At 44.9% G+C, this 19,916-nt stretch overlaps 1 protein-coding gene across 2 annotated transcripts in view; it reads left to right on the top strand.

Moving 5' to 3' along the window:
- Positions 1-19,916, top strand: part of LOC135912364 (uncharacterized) — a 337,983-nt gene that overhangs the window by 16,190 nt on the left and 301,877 nt on the right. For both annotated transcript variants that reach the window (XM_070538422.1, XM_070538423.1), the window contains exons 7-9: positions 1,996-2,101; positions 4,476-4,719; positions 19,248-19,362. In XM_070538422.1, coding sequence (XP_070394523.1) covers positions 4,552-4,719; positions 19,248-19,362 — 283 coding nt within the window. In that variant the 5' untranslated portion in view covers positions 1,996-2,101; positions 4,476-4,551. The remainder of the gene's footprint in view (positions 1-1,995; positions 2,102-4,475; positions 4,720-19,247; positions 19,363-19,916) is intronic.

Genomic DNA, 19,916 nt, shown 5'->3' with positions numbered 1-19,916 from the left:
TTTCATGTATGTGCTTATTTATTGAACCATCATTGTACGTGTCTGTGTACGTGCGGCAATGGAGGGAAATAGTTATTTGGTTAATTACACTGCCACTCCACATCAGGACAACCCCTAAGTAAAACTACAGATGGACAGTGAAATGTAGGGGCCTCCCAAAATCAAGCCACTGGGAATTAAATAGGTATTTCTCTCTGTATGTCTCTCCTAACAAGAGTAGCTGGCCACCGGCAAGAAATGCTTGTTCTTAGCAGCTTTTCCAGATATTACTAACTGCACCTCTATTCCAACGTGTAACATTTATATGCCAGTGCCATGCTTTCCGATGAGCTGGGTCACCATGTCATATAAAAGACGCACCAATTTTATGAAATATGGCACATTAGCCGCATGAGCTCAATATGATAGGTCGCGCCATTTCAAATGGTCTAAACGTCCTGACGCAGTTATAAGCATTATCTACAATAATAACCGCCATCTGTGTCGCCTGAACGTCCTAAAACTCTGCTTTTGGTTGATTCTTGTCATATAGACGTCAAGCCATTCGTGACTTTGAAGTAGAATTAAAGTACGGAAATGCGGGCTAGCCAATGGTCGCTGTACGGGGGGTTTGGTTTCCCTAGGGGGATTGCAAACACTATTCTTCTTTCCGGAGGGAAAATCGGTGACGTTGTTGAGCGTCCAAAGAAACGATCACACAAATTTATCTTGACGTTCACCGCGGCGTGGTATGGACAGAGCTGCTCAGCAGGAACGCGAAAGCGTGTGCGCACAAGGCGCATGCCAGCGGTGCCAGCATGCCAGCGGTGGAGGCCAAGACGCTTCCTTGGCTGCGGCATGGTCCGTTGACCGGACCGCGAAGGGGCTTGAGCTTGGCGCTGTCACTGCTGGAGCCAAACGCGCGTTTCTGGAGTCCTTCTAATCCTACACGCGCAAGCCGTGCATGTGTCGTGGACAGCAGAACGGCGAGACAGCACCAACCGGTACGCCGCAATTGCACCTCGAGTGTTCATAATTTGCCGAGTAAGCCTCGAATTTACTGCTACTATCGCCGAGAAAGAGGTAGCGTCCAAATTCGCGTTCGGTTATCGCGAGGTGCGCGTGCCACCGCTGCAACGAAGACGACGATGACGACCACGACGAAGGCACGTGCCTGACATTGCAACGGGAGAGGGAAAAGACGTGGAAGAAGAGGCGCACGAGAGTCTCGTGGCTCGAGCGTGGAACGTTGAGGCGGCGCCATTGTGGGACGGGCCGGCGGCTCAAGGACGGCAACAGCGGCGGAAGCAGCAGTCTGTCGAGTGATAGTTCGAAGCATTTGCCTGCAGTTCTACCTCTAAAACTCACCTAATGGCAGCCGTTCTGCTACAGTTTCACGGTCCTGCAGTTCTTTCGTGAGTACTGCGTTCTGCTACAGATGTTGTCCGGCCGCCTGTCTCCAGTTGCAGCAGCTTAGCCACAGCAGACAATCGACGCCTGGATTGCAGTGGCCGTGGAACTACTTAGGCATCGGTACAAAGCAGTTCGCGGAATGATTTGTGGCTTAACATCCAAATGTGTTTGCAGTTGCTATTTTGTGGAAAGGCCTTGTTTTTGAACAAGAACTTAGAGGGGAGGTGTTTTTGAATACTTATCGAATATGCGTATGTATCTTTGTGTGCGACATAGAGCGTCCGTCACGTGTTTCTTTAAAAGTCTGTGTTGAACTGCTTCAAGCACACACTGTGGTTAATAAGCCTAAACCATGAGAGGCATGTACAGCGTGATATTCATAGCGTAGTAACTTTAGAATGGCTCTCACAAATCTTGTAGCTTGTATTACGAAGTGAATCGGGAGTACTTGCACTCTCATGGGAAAATTAATATCTCGCTTGTTTTATCTTTCCTGTCACTACCATTTCATGAACAAGTTTCTCGTATTAGCAGATCATAATTCATTACTTTTTGTTTACTTAATACTAATTATAGGTCACTTTCCTTGCACGCTTCGATCAGAAACCATTCCAGGATGATCGGATGGGCAGGACGGGAGCGGACAGCGACAGTGGTCGGGGCAACGGAATGGCGACGACGGCTCATTGGCTCATGGCGAAGGACGCAGGTAAGATTGACACGACCGATTTGGAAGACGCCGGCACGGTATGCTACCAGTGCTTGGATTCACCTGACGGGTTAGCGTCGTACGCATGTAGATTCACTGTCGAAGCATGGCTGTCTCGACATTCGCAAAATGTCTTCGCAATATAGTAGTTCACTATTGTTGGAGGGTAAGAGGAGCCCTAAGGCGAGCCAGAGTGTTCCCCAAAAATGTATCACACGTTTCTCTCACTAATGCAGGTTCCATTTTGTGCAAGTAGGTTTGCATAGGGCTCTTCCTGCCCGAAACTTGTGGAACGATTTGCCTGCGAATCAAGCTTGTTTGATATGCAACTAGCATCATTTGGGCCCCGCACATCCAAGCCTCCCATTTAAAAACGAATATAAAAATAAGCAATAGTCAGTTCTCTTTCTCTCTCTTTCAACGACGAGCTTAAAATTTTAAATGGGTGCGCTGGAGTCTGTTTTTTTGTGTGTGTGAAACCTTATTAGACCGAGGGGCATAAAAATGGTAGGAATTACCTGTTTTATTAAAACAGATTCAGCGACTATTTCCCCCATCATTTCAGGCAGTGCTTTGCGTGATGAAAGCATAGGCTGGTCATCAATCAATTCGTCTTCTTAGTCGGAATCGGATAACCGGTTCGACATTTTGAAGCAGTTTAAATAAGTTTGTTTCTTGAAAGGCATGAACATTTACCTTGCAGCGTTGCAGCAACTGAATACGTTTATATAAACGGTGACCATTTTCAAGCTTTATGGAATTTTTAAAGATAGTCTGTGGCAGATGGCATATGCGGACATTACTTGCACGAGAACTCGAAACACCTATCCAACTAATTAACGAACATTCCCTAATTATATTCAGAATAAGTTACTTTACGCCACATATTATAATTTACGAATTGTAACCGTTGTGCTTGCAGGACGTGTCCACTTGAAATGAATTTGGAGGATGATGTCAGTTTCAAGATGCTATTTCCAAAGTGTGAGACGAAGTACATGGGCGTCCGAGTTACTTTTGTGTTTCAATGCAAGTATTTTGGTGAGAGTAAGTGGAATGACAGTGTATTTTTACGCGGGCTTTGATTGCTGATACCTCCAAACTGGCGTCGTTCTGGAAGTGAATTCTAATTGAGTACGCCTTGCATAATAACCGGCTACATTTCGTAAGTCACAATACATGCCGTAAAGTAATTATACCATAAGATCATTTAGTTATGTTTGGTAATTACTTGAAGCGACGTTTTGCGTTCTCGTGCATGTCCGCCTCTCTGATTAATCTAGCGGAAGGACTAGAATTGTTATCTGAACCCGCTGTTTTTAAGAATTGCGTAAAGTTTCAGAAGCATCACCCTGAGTATGCTTGTGTAACACAAGTTATTTGCACGTGCGGCGAAATACGGTGCAAGAGACACGCGCATTGAACAATTAATAACGCTTCGACCTTTCATTACGGCGGCGCTGTGGGCCAAAGAGTCAAACCGCGTCGTACATGTCTGTGTAAAACAGTCATCTCCGATCGCCGTGCTCGCGTATTTTATTGAAGAAACGTAGGACGCCGACAGCGAGGTGAATGCAGGAGAATCCTTGTTCACGTGATCTGCAACGCATATTCTCAAGTGCCTTTGCATACGTACAGAAGTACCGCGGATACCGTGAACCATTCTTAAACTAAGGGGCCGCATTGGATTTTAGCAGTTTAGTGCAAACTCTTGCTAGGCGTACGTCAAAAATAACGTCACCCTATCGCGAGTGTCTATGGACCCACAAGGATTTTGAAATGCCAATGAAGGTGCTTTCCAATAGATAGATTCACATGCAAGTTCCCCTCAGCATAAGCAACATTTCAGCGCTGCCTCATTTGCCAAGCTGGATTTCTTTTTGCCAGTCAACCCTTGAACGCACCCCCGGACGTCGCGTAACAGGGATGAACATTTGAGCAGCTGGCGTTTTAAAAATTAAGGAATTCATTAGATTCTTTAGTTTAACTCAAAAGAAAGGGACATGCGATGTCACTATACTGCTTGAGAAACGTATTTGCCGCAAAGAGGATATCGCAAAGCGGAAGATTGACGACAACACGGCTGACGATCCTTTTTGTGGCAAATGTCTTTCCACTAATACCTACTAAGCCAAGAATCAGTTTTCCTGAAGCACTATACCACTAAGATCGACTCTAACGACGTCACGTGATGATCTTTGTTCCATACCCTCGCCCGCACCTTCATTGAGTAACGCTGTCTACTTTCTTCGCTCATGTTCCTGTATTTTTTGAACGCCGCACTGTTTCTCTACGAGCCGTGCCATCCGTAACTTAGTGTGCGCGATTGTGTACACAGCGCCCGAAGGGGTTACCCGCTTTTCGCTCGTTGCAGAGAAGCCAGTTGCAGTGGATCGGCGAGACCGGGCAGGAAGAAAGCGAACAGCGGAAGTGCTCAAAAGGTCGAGATCATGGAGAGTACCGCCTTCCGTCTCCATTCTGCAAGGTTGAATACCGTTGCGGGTGGTAGACGCGGTCCGGGCGAGACCGAAGCGAACAGCGGTTGTGTCATAAGGCACCCGAAGATACCGAAGAATAACTGTGCACGGGTGAGGGAAAGGTCAAGCCTGCCGATAGCCGTAAGTTTAGTTTGGGCACCGTTCAACTTACTTGCTCCTAAAATTCTGCGATGTTCTAGTACAGGAAGGAGGTCGGTGCATCTTTTAAAATGGGTATTGTAAACTTGCGCCGTCAATCGGCCACAAACGGTTGCTTGCTAAAATTGCATGTAACAAAAACCTGTTATTACCTTTTCTATCCTTGCAACCGCGCAACACACGCGCCTAGCTTTGGTTTCATTGTGTAGGGGGGAACAAGCCATTATGCGATCATGCATGGGACGCGCGCATAGTTGACGTGCTTCACACGCCGCCCACGAAGCAACCGGCGCTAAATTTAGCCACTCGCTCAGCGTTCAGAGAGCTATAGGAGTAAAGCTCGACAGAACGTTTGTCGATCCGAGCGGGAGTGGTCACATTTGAGAGAGAACACTCAGCCATAGCCCGTTCATTTCCCCAACTGGAGAGCTGCGCTCAATAGCAGTATTAAATTTCTTCACGCTTCCTAAGTATGCCGTCCCCGCGTTCTACAGGTAGTGCCCAGAAACGATGTGAACAGCATCGGGCAGCAAAACACACGGTTCGCGCCCACCACCTTTGAACAAGGCGGGCCCATGGACTACGTATAGTGGCGATAACAACATTAGACGGTAGCCCCTGCTCACCACTAGTTGTATCGTAAAGCAACCTTAATAATAAGCGAATAAATGCCACGTGATTTACTTTGATATGCCTGTTTAAATGAAAAAAAAAATGCTTAAGCTTCGCTTTTAAGAGTGGAACGCGATAGCATTCAAAAATCCCTGACTGCTGCTTCTCACGCTCCCCGGCAGCGCATGTAACGGTAATGTTTATCGGGAGACGCTGGTTGCCAACGCTGTGCACGAAGGCGGGCTTTGTGGTAGAAACGCGGCCTCTTCTGTGGGCCGCGATGCGATGGATGGATGGATGGATGCTATGAGCGTCCCCTTTGGTGGGTTGCGCCACCAAGCTCTTGCTACTATACTGCCTAATATTCTACCTAGGTTAAACAAAGAAAAAAGAAAAAAAAACACTATGAACTACCACGCCCAAATTTTCTGATCCCCTATTGCGAACTGTGCTTTTGTACGTCTCCGGCTTTTGTTGTTTCCCTACTTTTCTTCCACCAATCCTCCAGTCGCCTCTTACTAATGTCTATTGCGGACATGTTTGCTTTACCATTGCTCGCTCTGAACCCAAGGGCTTCAAGGAGGCCAGTTGTGCCTAAATCGACCGCTGGGTAGACGTCTTCACATTCTAATAAAACATGCTCCGTAGTTTCCCTAGCTTTACCACAGCAAGCACATGCTTCTTCTTCCTTCTTATATCTCGCTTTATAGGTGCGTGTTCTAAGGCATCCTGATCACGCTTCGAAAAGTAATGAGCTTCCCTTTGAGTTATCATAAATGGTTTCTTTCCTGATTTCGTTTTTTCCTCTTAAGTAGTTACTCATGGCAGGTTTCTTTTCCATTGCCGCAGCCCAAGAGATTAATTCAGCTTCTCTGACTTTCCGCTTGACCTTCTTTGTTGCTGTGTTGCCCACCCCACAGACCGCATACTTGCTGGTAAGCTTCCTAGTTCTTTTCCTCCACTGTGAATCAATGTTTTTCCTGTACAGATACCTGAACACTCTCCCAGCCCATTTACTTTCTTCCATATTCCTCAGCCGTTCTTCATACTCAATTTTACTGCAAGCTTCCTTCACTTCAAAACTAGTCCAGCCCATATCACCCTACACAGCTTCATTTGTAGTCTTCCCGTGAGCGCCCAATGCGAGGCGACCCACTGACCTTTGGTTCCCGTCGAGTCCTGATTGTACCCCTGATTTATAGCAAACAACCGCATTTCCAAAAGTAAGTCCTGGAACCATTACACCTTTCCACATAACTCGGAGGACCTCGTACCTATTGTATCCCCATAGCGCTCTGTGCTTCATTATGGCTGCATTTCTCTTCCCCTTTACTGTTATGGCTTTTTCCTGTGTTTCCATATATCCATTGCCTTCGTTTATCCATATACCAAGGTATTTATATTCTGTTACCCGAGGTATTTCTTGGCCCTGTATCTCCACTGTCTGTTCACTGTTTTCATTGAATACCATAACACCTGATTTTCTAACACTAAACTTCAAGCATAAATCGTTGCCTTCCTGTCCACAGATATCAGCCAGACGTTGCAAATCACTTTGCTTGTTAGCTAGCAACACAATGTCGTCCGCATAAAATAAACCTGGGAGTTGCTTCTCTATTACTGTACCCGCCTGTTTGTATGAGAGATTAAACCCGATATTACTTCCTTCTCGCGCCCTCTCCATCCTCACCATGTACATCATAAGCAACAGCGGGGATAAAGGGCACCCCTGCCTCAGTCCCTTGTTGATATGAACTTTCTCCTCGCTCCTCATCCCTTCCCATTCAACGCAAACAGTATTTTCTAGGTAAATCTCTCTCAAAAGCTGTATACAATCGTTACCTAAGCCTTCCCTTTCCAGGATATCCCACAATATGTTGCGGTCCACGTTGTCGTAGGCTCCTGTAATGTCTAAAAAGGCCACATACAACGGTCTGCTTTCTGCTTTTGATATTTCAATACACTGAGTAAGAACAAAGAAGTTTTCATCCAAACGCCTACCTATTCTGAAACCATTCTGAAACTCTCCCAAAATGCCATTATTCTCTGTCCATGCTTGAAGCTTTAATTTGATTGCCTGCATTGCTAGCCTGTATATTACCGATGTAATGATCAACGGTCTATATGAGTGAATTCTGTCTTTCTCCCCCTTTCCTTTATAAATCAAATTCATTCTACTTTGTCGCCAGCTGTCTGGTATTCGTCTATCTTTTAAAGTTCTTTCCACTGCTTTCACTAGAGCTCAGGGGCGTAGCCAGGGGGGGGGGGGGGGGCTGCTTATGGGGCTTCAGCCCTCCCCGAAATTTTTTCGTGCTGTCCATGCACCGCCGACCAAAGCGACCCCCGGCGCCGGAAATCACTCTGGATTTTGTCTAGAATGTCTTTTTGACGCTCGAAAAGACATTTAACCGCGAAGATTGCAAACTCGGGCTGGATTTCGTGGCAACGCCCATACACCGGGAGTCACATAACGCCAAGCAGTCCCATCCGAGCACAAAGTTTCAAGGGCGCTTTGATGGCGAGCGGGCTCGCCGCGACATCTCACTGAGGCCACGGAATCTATGGAGCGCATGGATATCAATTGCGAAACCTTATGGCTATAAATGTCATAAGCTCTTGATGTGAAGGGTGCATTGACATTTCCAAAGTTGTGCTTTAGATTTTCAATTGCGGAACTTTGTGGGTTTAATGTTGTTATAAACATTTGACGCCAAAGGTCTATTGACTTTTCTAAAGTCTTACATCGGAACATACAACGGGACAAGCCAAATCAACACACTAGCAGACGAGTTGACAAAGCAGGCAGCGAGGTCCAATGAGACGAAGCGTTGGGGTGGTTCATTTGTGCCGTCATGTCACACAAAAAATATCAACATTTTTTTTAACCTAAGCCAGAACATCCACGTCAAGACACTAAAGCCAGCCAAAGTAAATACGTTCTTATTTATTTTTTCTACTTTGACTTTTATTCGCGAGGACACATTGAGCCTCTTCAATTTTTTTTGTTCTCGCTACCCTACCCGCGGGCTGCCAGAGCCAACCAGAGCGCATACGTTTTTCTCGTATGGCCCCGACCACCATGCGGTACACTTCGGTGCGCGTTCGGTTTGCTCTGGCCGAGTGGATTTTCACCGGACAGAGTTTTGGACGCTTTCTGGCTAGCAGACGAGAAAAAAAAAACAATGGTCGCTCGCCGCCATCACTGTGGGGACTCGAAGGATTGCACCGCATTCCTTGAGCGGAACCTTTCCGGAAAGTCTGGGATACTGAGCAGTATGCGTATGGTTCTCAGTGGACCAAGCGTCTCATGTTTTCTTCGGTATTCCTTCCGTAGCCCCATTAGGTGCCCGAAGTAGGCATTAGATTCTGGCCAAGATGCTTTCCTATGCGTTTTTTTTTTCATTTCGGTGCCTCCGCCTCACAGAAAAAAAATACATTGTGGCGGCGCAGCGAATTGTCGCATGGTGAAAGTTCGATTTTGATACTTCTTTTGCGTAAAGTAATTGGCGACGGGACGCTTCAGTTGCCGGATACGTTTATTATATTATTGCGAAAGCAATTATATGGACACTCCAGGCGCATTCCTGCCATCGCCCTCATGTTTCGTATAAAGTCCAAGGGTGATAACATCGTGACCACGCGCTGCATACTGTATGTGCGAGTGAAAGCGTAGGAGGGGAGGTGGAATGGGTGAGCCGACGATGGTGGCTCAGTCTTGTGTGCGCAAAGGAGAAAAGCGGGGAGCAAGCGCGCCGCCTTCCGTCGCGCGCAATACATCGGGGGGAGTGGATGGAATGGGGGCGGAATCTAGGATTCTGTGAATCTATGATTGTGCAACATGTTTATTTGCCTTGTTTGACGCATTATATACAGTTACTTCTTTATTACAGTATCATATACGCATTATACAGTTATTACAGTTATACAGTTATTAGACGCATTATATACAGTTAGCTTATACAGTTACATACATAAACTCATTGGAGACTTATATGTATACTTAAATATCTTGTTGCCAGGTTTTGTGTATACATGCAGTGAACTTTGTTTCCAGTGACACTTTTTTTTTCCTTTATCAAGCCGTATTTTCGCATTTGCATATCCCATTGTATCTTTGCATTTCTAATGTACGAGGGCAAGTCAAATGAAAGTGAGCCTACCCTAACCGCGCAATAATGGTTCGGTTCATTATCTGCGAGGCATGCGCGTAGGAGAACGCCATGTCTCATTTACAAAAGTGACACGCAGGTGTGAAGATAAATGTTCTTTAATGCCCTCACACACTGGGTTGAATATGGTTGCGTCACCTAATGGACACTTCAAAAGTTGAACAACTCGGTGTCGCGAAGTTTTTGACAGCTGAAGGTGTTTCCAAAACAGAAATTAATCACCATATGACTGCCGCGTACGTTGAACACTGCATTTCATTGACCACTGTGAAGCGTTGGAGCAAACGGTTCAAAGGACGTTGCAAAGACATTCCAAGACCGGGCCAAAACCATCGTGCAATCACCCCCCACACAATTTCAAAGATTCATGAGCTGCTGAAACAAGAACGGAGGATAAGCATCGATGAACTGGCAGACCGTCTGAACATCAGTCATGGTTCGGTTCCCGCCATAATTCATGAGCTTCTCGGTTATCGGCTCTTTGGTGCGCAAGGATCCCCAAGATTTTTATCCATCGCGAGAAGACGGAGAAGTTTCGCGCTGCCTTGACTCATCTGATCGGGTATCACAATGAGCATGACGACTTCTTGTTTGCAACTGTGATCGGGGACGAACCTTGGTGCCACTACTACGAGCCTGAAACACGACGGCAAAGCTTACAGCGGAAACATTCGAATTTACCATGCCCAAAGAACGTAAAGGCCATCATGTCCGCTGGAAAGGTGTTGTTGACTTTTTTTTTCGATCGACAGGGTCCATTACTGATAGAATTTGCTAAATCTTGAGAGGCTATCAATTGTTTCCGATATTGTGAAACGCCAGAACTGCAGCGTGTCGCAATCAAGAACGAACAACGTGGAAAATTGACGAATGGGGTCATCTTGTTCCACGACAATGCCTGTCCCCACGTCGCTTATGTGGTTAATACAAAACTGGCAAAGTTCAAGTGGGAAACGCTGCAACATCCGCCATACAGCTCAGACCTGTCACCTTGCGACTTCTACATTTTGGGGCAACCGAAAAAACAGCTCAAGGGAACCAGTTACAGACTTTTTGAAGCAGCAACCCAAGGAGTTTTATAAGACGGGAATCACGCAACTCGTTAGTGAATAGGACAAATGTCTAAATTCTCATGAAGACTACTTCTAAATAAAGTACCCTGTTGTTGGCTCATTCATTTAACTTGCCCTCATATATCTTGCAGAACTCCTGCTTTTTATACGTGCTCTCTCTCGCGACTATAACTTCGGTGCAATTACTCACGATACACGACAAGGGACAGCTACTCCTGCGTAATACATAGGAACAAACGACAGCGTCATTGAGATTTTTCACTGGCCATCGCATATAGACAAGCATGTAAGCACCGTTCTTGAATGACAAAGTTTCATTAAGATATTTGTCCTCAACTTGTTCAGTTCATTGCCTTTTAATTTTTCATATCAGCGGCATGCACTGCTTTCCTGGTTTCGAACTGATTAGTTCTAAAGTTCGTGTGATATTTTCTTTACTTAATAAATAGACAAAAAACATGGAAGCATTGACTTCAGTTATGTTGGGCACAATTTGTGGCACATACGAGTATAATATTTTATGAAAAAAAATACGTATTTTACTTTTATTTACAGAGCGTAGCTTTCAAGAATTCGTTTGAAGCATCTTTGGCAATGACATTGCAGTTATTATTCATGTATTTGATCCCTCGATAAATTGTTTAAGAGGAAGATTTAGCTCAGGCCCAATCCGACGCGGCCTATTCAAATGCTTGTAAAACGCAGAAACGCTTTTCTGAGATAATCCTGCTAATCGCTTTTATTGAAATTGGTTGCAGTTGAGAGAGAAAGTTAAATCCTAGTGTCTGTTGGAAACAGAACTTCGATTCAGGGCCTGAATTTTGTTTAAAATATTTTGGAAAATTCGAAAGTTTGAAAAAACAGAAGCACGGCGTTTACAAACTAATAGCTATGCATGAAGAACAGATATTGTGGTTCTGTAAACGGCATTTATTATAACAGTCAAAGCGGACAAGTTTGCTGTGTCAATTTGTATCTTACGTGAATTGGTTACGTTGTGTACAAGGGTTTTGCAAAAGCCGTATTTCCACAATACTAAATTTTTTTGAGATTAATGTGTAACATATCTATTTTGTCCGCTGTAGATGTACTATTAGATGCTATTCACAGAATTGTAATATCATTTTTCATTGTTGAGTCACGGAGTTTTAAACTTGATAGTTTCGTTTCCTGAAAATTTTCAATTTTGGCCAATTTTTAATAAATAATTGACCTCCTAAATGAAAAATTCGAAGCGTAGTCACTAGAATTAAACTTTTTATTTTAAATGCCACAAACCTCCTCAAATTTGGTGAAGTGGTTGCAGGGAAAAACGAATTCCCCTTCTACATGTACTTAAATAGGAGCACCCGAGCTAAAGCTGCCTCTAAGGAGGAGGCTGAGCTGCAACGTGCAGCTATATATATATATATATATATATATATATATATATATATATATATATATATATATATATATATATATATATATATATATATATATGTAAACGAGAAGAAAGGGGGTTAACCGAGGGGCCCGATATTTAGTAGTCATATAATGAAAAGCCAACAAACACTGACACCAAGGACAACATAGGGGAAATTGCATGTGCGTAATAAATGATATAAAGTAATGATAAATTAATGGAAATTAAAGTGGATGAAAAAACAACTTGCCGCAGGTGGGAACCGAACCCACAACCTTCGCATGTCGCGTGCGATGCTCTACCAATTGAGCTACCGCGGCGGCGTTTCCCCATCCACTTTCTTGGGTATTTATGTGTACTAGTATATATATATATATATGTATATACAGTGGACTCTCGTTAAACGGAACCTCAAGGGACCGGGAAAATATGTTCCGTTTATCAGGAGTTTCGTTTAGAGAGAGAAGGTTCAGGATTTCGCAATCCGTTCCTGACTGCTTGGTCCCGACGAGGCAGGCGTGCGCGCAATCGGCAGTCTCCGCTGAAGCGGATCTCAGATGCAAAATCTAGGTAATAAAGAGGATGGTAGGCTATGGGCACTAACTTTATTGCACAAAAGCGGTAAGCAATGAATCTTTTTTCAGAGCACCACTAAAATTAAAAAAAAATCTCGATAGTCCACTTATTCCGCGGAAATCAGTGATAACTGCGATTTACTGGCTTGTAAAAAAGGATTTTATGTTTGCTTGTTTGAGCTCTCGCAACCGTTTTCTTTGAGGGCCAAAGCGTGACATCTCGAAAGCCTGCCGCAGCTTATCCTCGTCCTGAAGTATCCTCGTGAGGCTGCTCTTGGGGACGGCGTGCTTCGTCGCAAGCGCTGTTTTTGTGAAGCGACCACTCTCGAAGTCGTTGATTATCTCCATCTTCCTTTCCAACGTAAGGACATTGTGAGGTCGCTTCTGCGCTGCCATCAGGTGCTGACTTCGCGACGAAATGTCGCAGACAACGCTAAACAGCGGATGTAAGGCTTAAGTCAAACAACAGCAAGCGCACCGTTAGAAAGCAAGCGATGCGGTTACATTGTGCGAGAAAGAAGTAGGGGAGACAGTGATCCGTACCGCGATGGGGTTCTGTGTGAACGTCAAGTAGCGGTATCGAGTCTATTTTCAGTTCCGTTTATACGGTGGTCTGAAAATTTGAGTTCCGATTAACGGGATTTTTTTACATTGCCTTAATGCAAAACCAACCAACTGCGAGGCGTTCGTTCCGTTTAAGCGTTGATTCCGTTTAACCGATTTCCGTTTATCGAGATTCTACTGTATATATATATATATATATATATATATATATATATATATATATATATATATATATATATATATATATATATATATATATATATATACATACATACATACATACATACATACATACATACATACATACATACATACATACATACATACATACATACATACATACATACATACATACATACGTATATATTGGGCCAGTGGCGTAGCCCCCCCCCGAACAAAATTTCTGGCTACGCCACTGCTAGAGCTTACTTACTTTTTGGTCCTAGTTCATCTATCAGCCTAATGGGAACCTCGTCTAGCCCTGTGGCTGTGCGCTTAGGATTTTTCTCTTCCGCTTTCTTCCAGTTTAAATTTGTTAGCACCAGCTGCTTTTCCCCTTGGGTCTCTTTCATGCTCTCTTTTTCAACAAGTATAACCTCGTCATTGCCTTGGAAAGATTCGGCTGTTGCTTTTTGGATGTAATTTATTGCCGCTTCTCCTTCGAGTCTGTTTTCATCTTCGTCTAGGATATGTTGTTGTGTTGTTGTTGACTTCCTGCCTAATAATTTTATGTGGTTTCAAAATATTCTAGGTGCGGCCTTCTGTTTCTCACGTATTTCTGACAACCAAAGTTCACTTTCATCAATTTTGCTTGCACCAGTATTTGAACCATAGACTTTTTCTCGCGGTATATTTCCCATTTACTATAGTTACTTCATCCTGTGGCAACTGCGCCTTCTTTGCCTGCCTGTGCTCTCGAGATGCTTTCTGTCGTTCGGCGATCGCTTCTCGTATCTCCTTGTTCCACCAGCTTTTCGGTTTCTTTTTTCCTTTCCAACGAACATGTTGGTTCTCTTTCCGTATTTCTGTCTTTATTACACTTATAAGCTCACCAGATTCCCACTCTTTACTTGGCCATTTGCCAAGTTCTTCTTCAACTCTAGTGACTGTATTTGCTATTTGTTCAGCGTTCAAATTTGGACTGGCCATTTTGCTCTCCTTGCTCTCTTTCCCAACTACATATCCCATTTTCAATATGATGCGTTTATGGTCACTCCCTATGGTATTAAACCCTTCCTCATCGATGACCATTTCTCTCAACTTATCATGAATTCATTCTGTCATCAGACAGTAATCAATGGTCGATTGCCGGTTTCCCACTTCCCACGTGATCTGTCCTTCACACTTAGGCCCTGTATTCACGATCACGAGGTTATGTTGCTCACAAAGGTCCAGCATTGACTTCCCGTTATTGTCGGTATAGCCATCTAAATCCTGTATGTGGGCATTCATGTCACCTAACAGGACAATTTCAGCACCACTCCCGAAACCCTTAATATCAGCGCTTATGCATTCCACTAACTCTTTATTTTTCTCTGTGCAATTTTTTCCGGTCCACAGATACGTAACGCCCAGCCAAGTTTCTTTCCCACTTATCGTACCTGATAACCAAAGATGCTCTTGACATGGTGAATTTACTCTTTTCCATTTGGCTCCCTGATGGATGAGCGTTCCGACTCCCCCTCCCTTTCTTTCCGACTTAGTTCTGTTGCACCCTTCCCAAACATAATTGTCAATAACTGGTGGCTCTTCTGAGTCTCTAAGGTGCGTTTCTGTAACCGCATACACCCCTATTTGTTCTCTGTGTAACTGCTCCTCAATCTCTGCCCACTTTTCCTTTCTTCTGCCGCCCTGCATGTTTATGTAACCTATTGCATGGCGAGCTCTTTTTCTTGTTTTCCTCCTTTTTCGATTATCGACGGCGATGCTCTTCTGATGTTCCCCTAGGGGACCTTCTTCATTACTATCTACTCTGACCTCCTGAGCGCCCGCGGGCCCCCTAAAAAAGCAACAGCGCGACCACCAAGTCGCCAGCCCACTTCTCGTGCTAACCTGTAATTGAAGTGGATCCCGTCTCGTTTAAAACCACCGCAACTTCTCACTTCCCTGTTTACTTCGACAACCTCGAAGCCTTTCTCTCGGCTCATTTTCCATATTGCCTCATTAGCAACCACTACGGCTCTTTGTACGTGACTGTCACGCACAGGCACCTCCGGCACCGTGCGCACCACGATCTGCACCTGAGGGGATAGCTCACGCAAGTCGTCCACCCCCTTCGCCAAGCGCTGGGCTAGTCCTGGCCCTTTTCTGTTTAGGACGTCATTTAGCCCACCTGCTACTATGACGAAGTTGCGCACGTGGGCATTTTCCGCGAGCTTTTCTTTTGCTCGCTCCATGACAGAACCCAGTGTGCGCCCTGGAAATGTCCCTACCGCCACTCTTTTGTCCCCTTTCACCTTCTCCATAATTGCTTTTGAGCACCCAGCCAGGCTTGAATCGCCTGCAATAATCACCCTTTCACTCTCTCCTACCTCTCCCTGCTTCCCTTTGTCATTTTCCGCGTGATTCGGGCTCGACAAGGGGCATTGTCCCCTCGGCTCCTGCTTTCTCCGCGTAGCGGCCTCAAGGTAGGTGCTGCTCTTTCCAGCTAACCCGTCATCACCCTGCCTGCGTTCCGCGTATTTCTCTGACCCTCCCGCGCCTGCCGCGTCGGGTGTCTGCGTTCAATTGTCACGCACATTCTCGGTCACAATGGCGGCCCTGTTCAGCGTTTCCTCGGCTGCTTCCAGTCTCTTTTCAACTACCTTCCGTGCTTCACGCTCCGTGTTTAGCTCATTTTTGAGCTCTTGCACCTGTTTGAGAAGCCCTTCCTGGAAACTCTCCATTTTCTGCATCCTAGTATCGACATCACATTGTGTGCCGGTTGATTCGACGCCCTCTCCATTCTCACCCGTCTCCTCATCTGCCTTGAGGGTCGCCCCCCGTACTGCCTGCTTTACCGGCTTTCTCGCCATGTATTGCACGGTTTTTTGCAAATACTATAATACTATATCAATGCAGAGCACGTGCCTTCTAGAAAAAACCGATACGCACAGGATCGAAATCCTCAAAATGCCGCAAAGCAACTCTCACCACTGTTTCAAAAACAATCAATGCCTCGGAGACCAAAGGTATGACGCGCTCAACCACGCGGTCACGCTCTCACTTTTCTACCAAACACGCACAGTCAAACCACTAATAGCTATTTCTCTTGCCACTTACAAGCTACTACTTAAAGACTACAAACACTCAAAGTCCTACTAGGCTGCACATGTTGGAACACGTGGCTCGAAAGACGCTCTAATCATCCTGCAAAACAAACGTACACGAAGCACACCCGCGCACCCGAAATACGAGAGACAAATAAAAAAAGGAAAGAAACAGAAAAACACCCAATTACTATTTAAATGAAAAAAAAACAGCAAATAAAAACAGAAGCAAGCGCACCCGAAATACGAGAGACAAATAAAAAAAAGGAAAGAAACGGAAAAACCCCCAATTACTATTTAAATGCAAAAAACAGCAAATAAAAACAGAAGCAAGCTTAAAGCACGCACAAAAACTTATGATTTCGTCGTCGCCACGGAGCCCCGAAAAGCACATCCATTCGCCACAAAATCCAAACCAACAATAGATAGCGACGGAGGCGAGTGCCATCTGGAGGTGTTGCAAGGAACTGGGCGCGCCTCTGCATATCGCGCCGGCGCGCACGAATGGCGGACGCTGCGGCCGGTCTGTGTGTGTGAAGGGGTTTCTCGTGCGTTTTCTCGTATAGTCAAATTGCAATCCGAGAGCTATGATGTGTGTAGGTTGGGCGTAAGTCGTAGGTTTCAATTTTTTTCCACGTATTTTAGCTTGATCAATTCAATTAGTTCAGCAAAATCATTGCGTCACATGGAGGGCCTGGGTATGGGGGGTTGGAAAATCTTTTTACCGAAATGACATCCAATGCTGTACGCCGATGGCGAATTTTCTGCGACACGGGCTCGTTAACGCTATCGCGTCAAAGCTTACTCGACCATGAATGTGTCCGTGAGTAGATGGCGCCATAGTCGCAACGCGTATTATGCAATCAAAAGTAAATTTAGCCTAGCGCGCGGCGTACAGAAAGGCGTAGCTTGGCAGTACGTTTAACCATGCGAGGAAGAGTGGACGCGCCTAAGAGACCGAACTATGTCATACAGTGTGTAATTAATCAAACTAGGGCTCATCAGGCGGCCTACAAGTGTGCAATTTGTTGCGGACATATCACGCTTTATCGGCTAAGGCACACTTTCCGTTCGACCCATAAACACTCCTGAAACGACATAGACTGTGAAACAAAAAGACCCCATATGCACCATAGCTTTTATATGGGAGGATCCGATATTAAACATATTGGATCCTATGGAAAATAACTTTTTCCCGTAAATCATGTGAATTTATATGATATGGCAGTTAGTAAGGCTGTAAAGTATTACGAACTAAAACAAAATAAAGCAAAGCGAATGCTTTCCGCATGCCGCTCGATGGAATCCAGCATCGGTTAATTGGAATTTTAGAAAGAGGTAAATGGCTGATCACGAGATCTTATCAACCAATTTAGTATAGACGAGAGGCACAGTAGTATATTTTACCGCTTTTATCACTGACACTTCAGGGAAATTATTTCTACAGACAAGCTGTAGCTGATGTAGAAGACGAGTTCCTTGATTGAGTAATCATTGCAGAGATGCACGAAGGAAAAAAAGCAAAGCATGGGGCACACTGATTGAATCGGCCACTGTGAAAAATCTCGTCTAATTTAAGCATGTCAAATCGCGTGGCAGGAAGATGCGACGAGAGAAAAGAACGGCAAGTTTGGTGATGTCTCTCTCGGCCATAATTTCACGTACATATAAGGCATGATTGATACAAATGAAGACATGTCAGTGATACAGATGAATAGGATGGAAGGGTAAGGTATGGCCAAAAGGACAGGATCCATTGCTCCTGGTGAATAACCAAGGAAATAGTTAAGACCAGGCGGATGCTCTTAACTTTTCGAGCACCTGTCTACCTCCACGCATTAGATGGAGTGATTAAAGAAATACAGTAACAGCAGAACGCAATGAATTCCATAGTGAATGCAGGCTGAAGGGTCCTTATCACGCTCCATTTAACATTTTAACATTTAACCGCCCTTTTAACATTATCCAGCTGAGAGTTTCCAAGACATGAACTAGCTGTGACATAAGTTAGGCTTGTAAGCTTTTTGATGTCTGAGTAAATGTTGCTTGTGTATTTTTGGTTACGTAATTCGTTTACCGTAGTGCCCATACACGCTCTGCAGCTGGCACAAGACGTTTCACGTACCCCACCGCGGTTGCGTCCCTTATATGGTCTACCCCATTTTTTTTCAGTGAATTCTCATTTACCGATTGGGCCTGCTCAGGAACTTGCTTCTGTAAACTTGTTCGAAGCTAGTAACCCTCTTGCGTCCGTTCGCCATCAATAGACTTCGAATAAAAGTTTGGAGAGGACGCGAGAAACTGTCTTTGGGAACGGAATTTATATTTTGTAATATGTGCTGCAACATTCGTGAAACCGCATAAGTGGCTGAACTTAGTTAACTTTAAGGTGAACTCCGGACGATGGCAGGCGTGAGAAAGGTTACTTTGGCATTTGAAATGTGCCGACATCACTTTGACTGATTATGTGCCGAATGTTAGCTTCCAAAGCAAAACAACATCAAGAAGGGGCTGAGGTTAGTTCACAAACATTAAGAACGACGCCACATTGTAGAATTTTTTGTCCCATGTAAAGTATGCACAAATGTAATAATTACTGTGTCCGACGTCACACGAACGCGTAGGCTGCATGCCGGTGTGTAAGCGTGATTCCTCTGTAATCTGTATAGACTGCAGAAAGAAAAGTGGAGGTGGGTTTCTGCATGAAGTGTTCAGTGTGTCAAGACAATGTAATATGATGTGAACACGCAGGTTTCTAAATATTATGGCGTTGATATTTTATTGTTGTGTTCCGTAAAGAGCTATCACGTTGGTAGAAAAAATCAAGCAGCGTGTAATACGCTTCCCTGTTTTTCCCACCTTAGCTCTCCGAGTTCGTGCACCAAGTCGTCGGCGAGGTCGGGCAAAACGTGAGCGAACAGCGGTGGCCCTGGAAGCGCCATACAAGTGCCCTTGTCAAGGAAGATAACCAGCTGTCAGGCAGGTGTCAGTAAGGTTGGCGGTGTCATTCTTGTCAATGGCCCCCACAGTGCTTCATTGCTTTCCTTCGCAGGGCGCGACACACCGAGAACTTCCGATATCTTGACTCCAATTAGCATTTTTATGGTACTTACGCACTTTTAGGGGGCAGCCTGTATTTCCGCTGACCACTATGTCTGCTAACATGGGTCATTGGATCATCGGCTAATGGTTAATAGATCGGGCTGCTCTTACGACGCAACCTCATTCGAAATCATTTCGTCAGGCCAACTTGGCTCTCGGGTGTTTGACAATACGTATGCGTGGCTGATCAGTTAAGGTCGTTTCACGCCAAATGGTGTTTGGGTATGTGTCTTCGCTCATGTGCTGCTCGTGAAGAAACGCCGTTCAGCCCAACTTGGATCACTGCGTATGTGAAAGTAGGTATGTACGTGCTACACTTCAGGGAACCTATGTGACGTGAATTTGCGTCCCTCGGAATTAGCAACAGGGTATTTTGCTCTCTTCAATTAACATCTTTAACACCGGCCTGGTTCGTTGCGTATTGCCCACTC

This window comes from Dermacentor albipictus, chromosome 5 (assembly GCF_038994185.2).
Source record: "Dermacentor albipictus isolate Rhodes 1998 colony chromosome 5, USDA_Dalb.pri_finalv2, whole genome shotgun sequence".
In the NCBI taxonomy this organism is placed as follows: domain Eukaryota; kingdom Metazoa; phylum Arthropoda; class Arachnida; order Ixodida; family Ixodidae; genus Dermacentor; species Dermacentor albipictus.
This window is presented reverse-complemented; position numbering and strand designations above follow the sequence as displayed.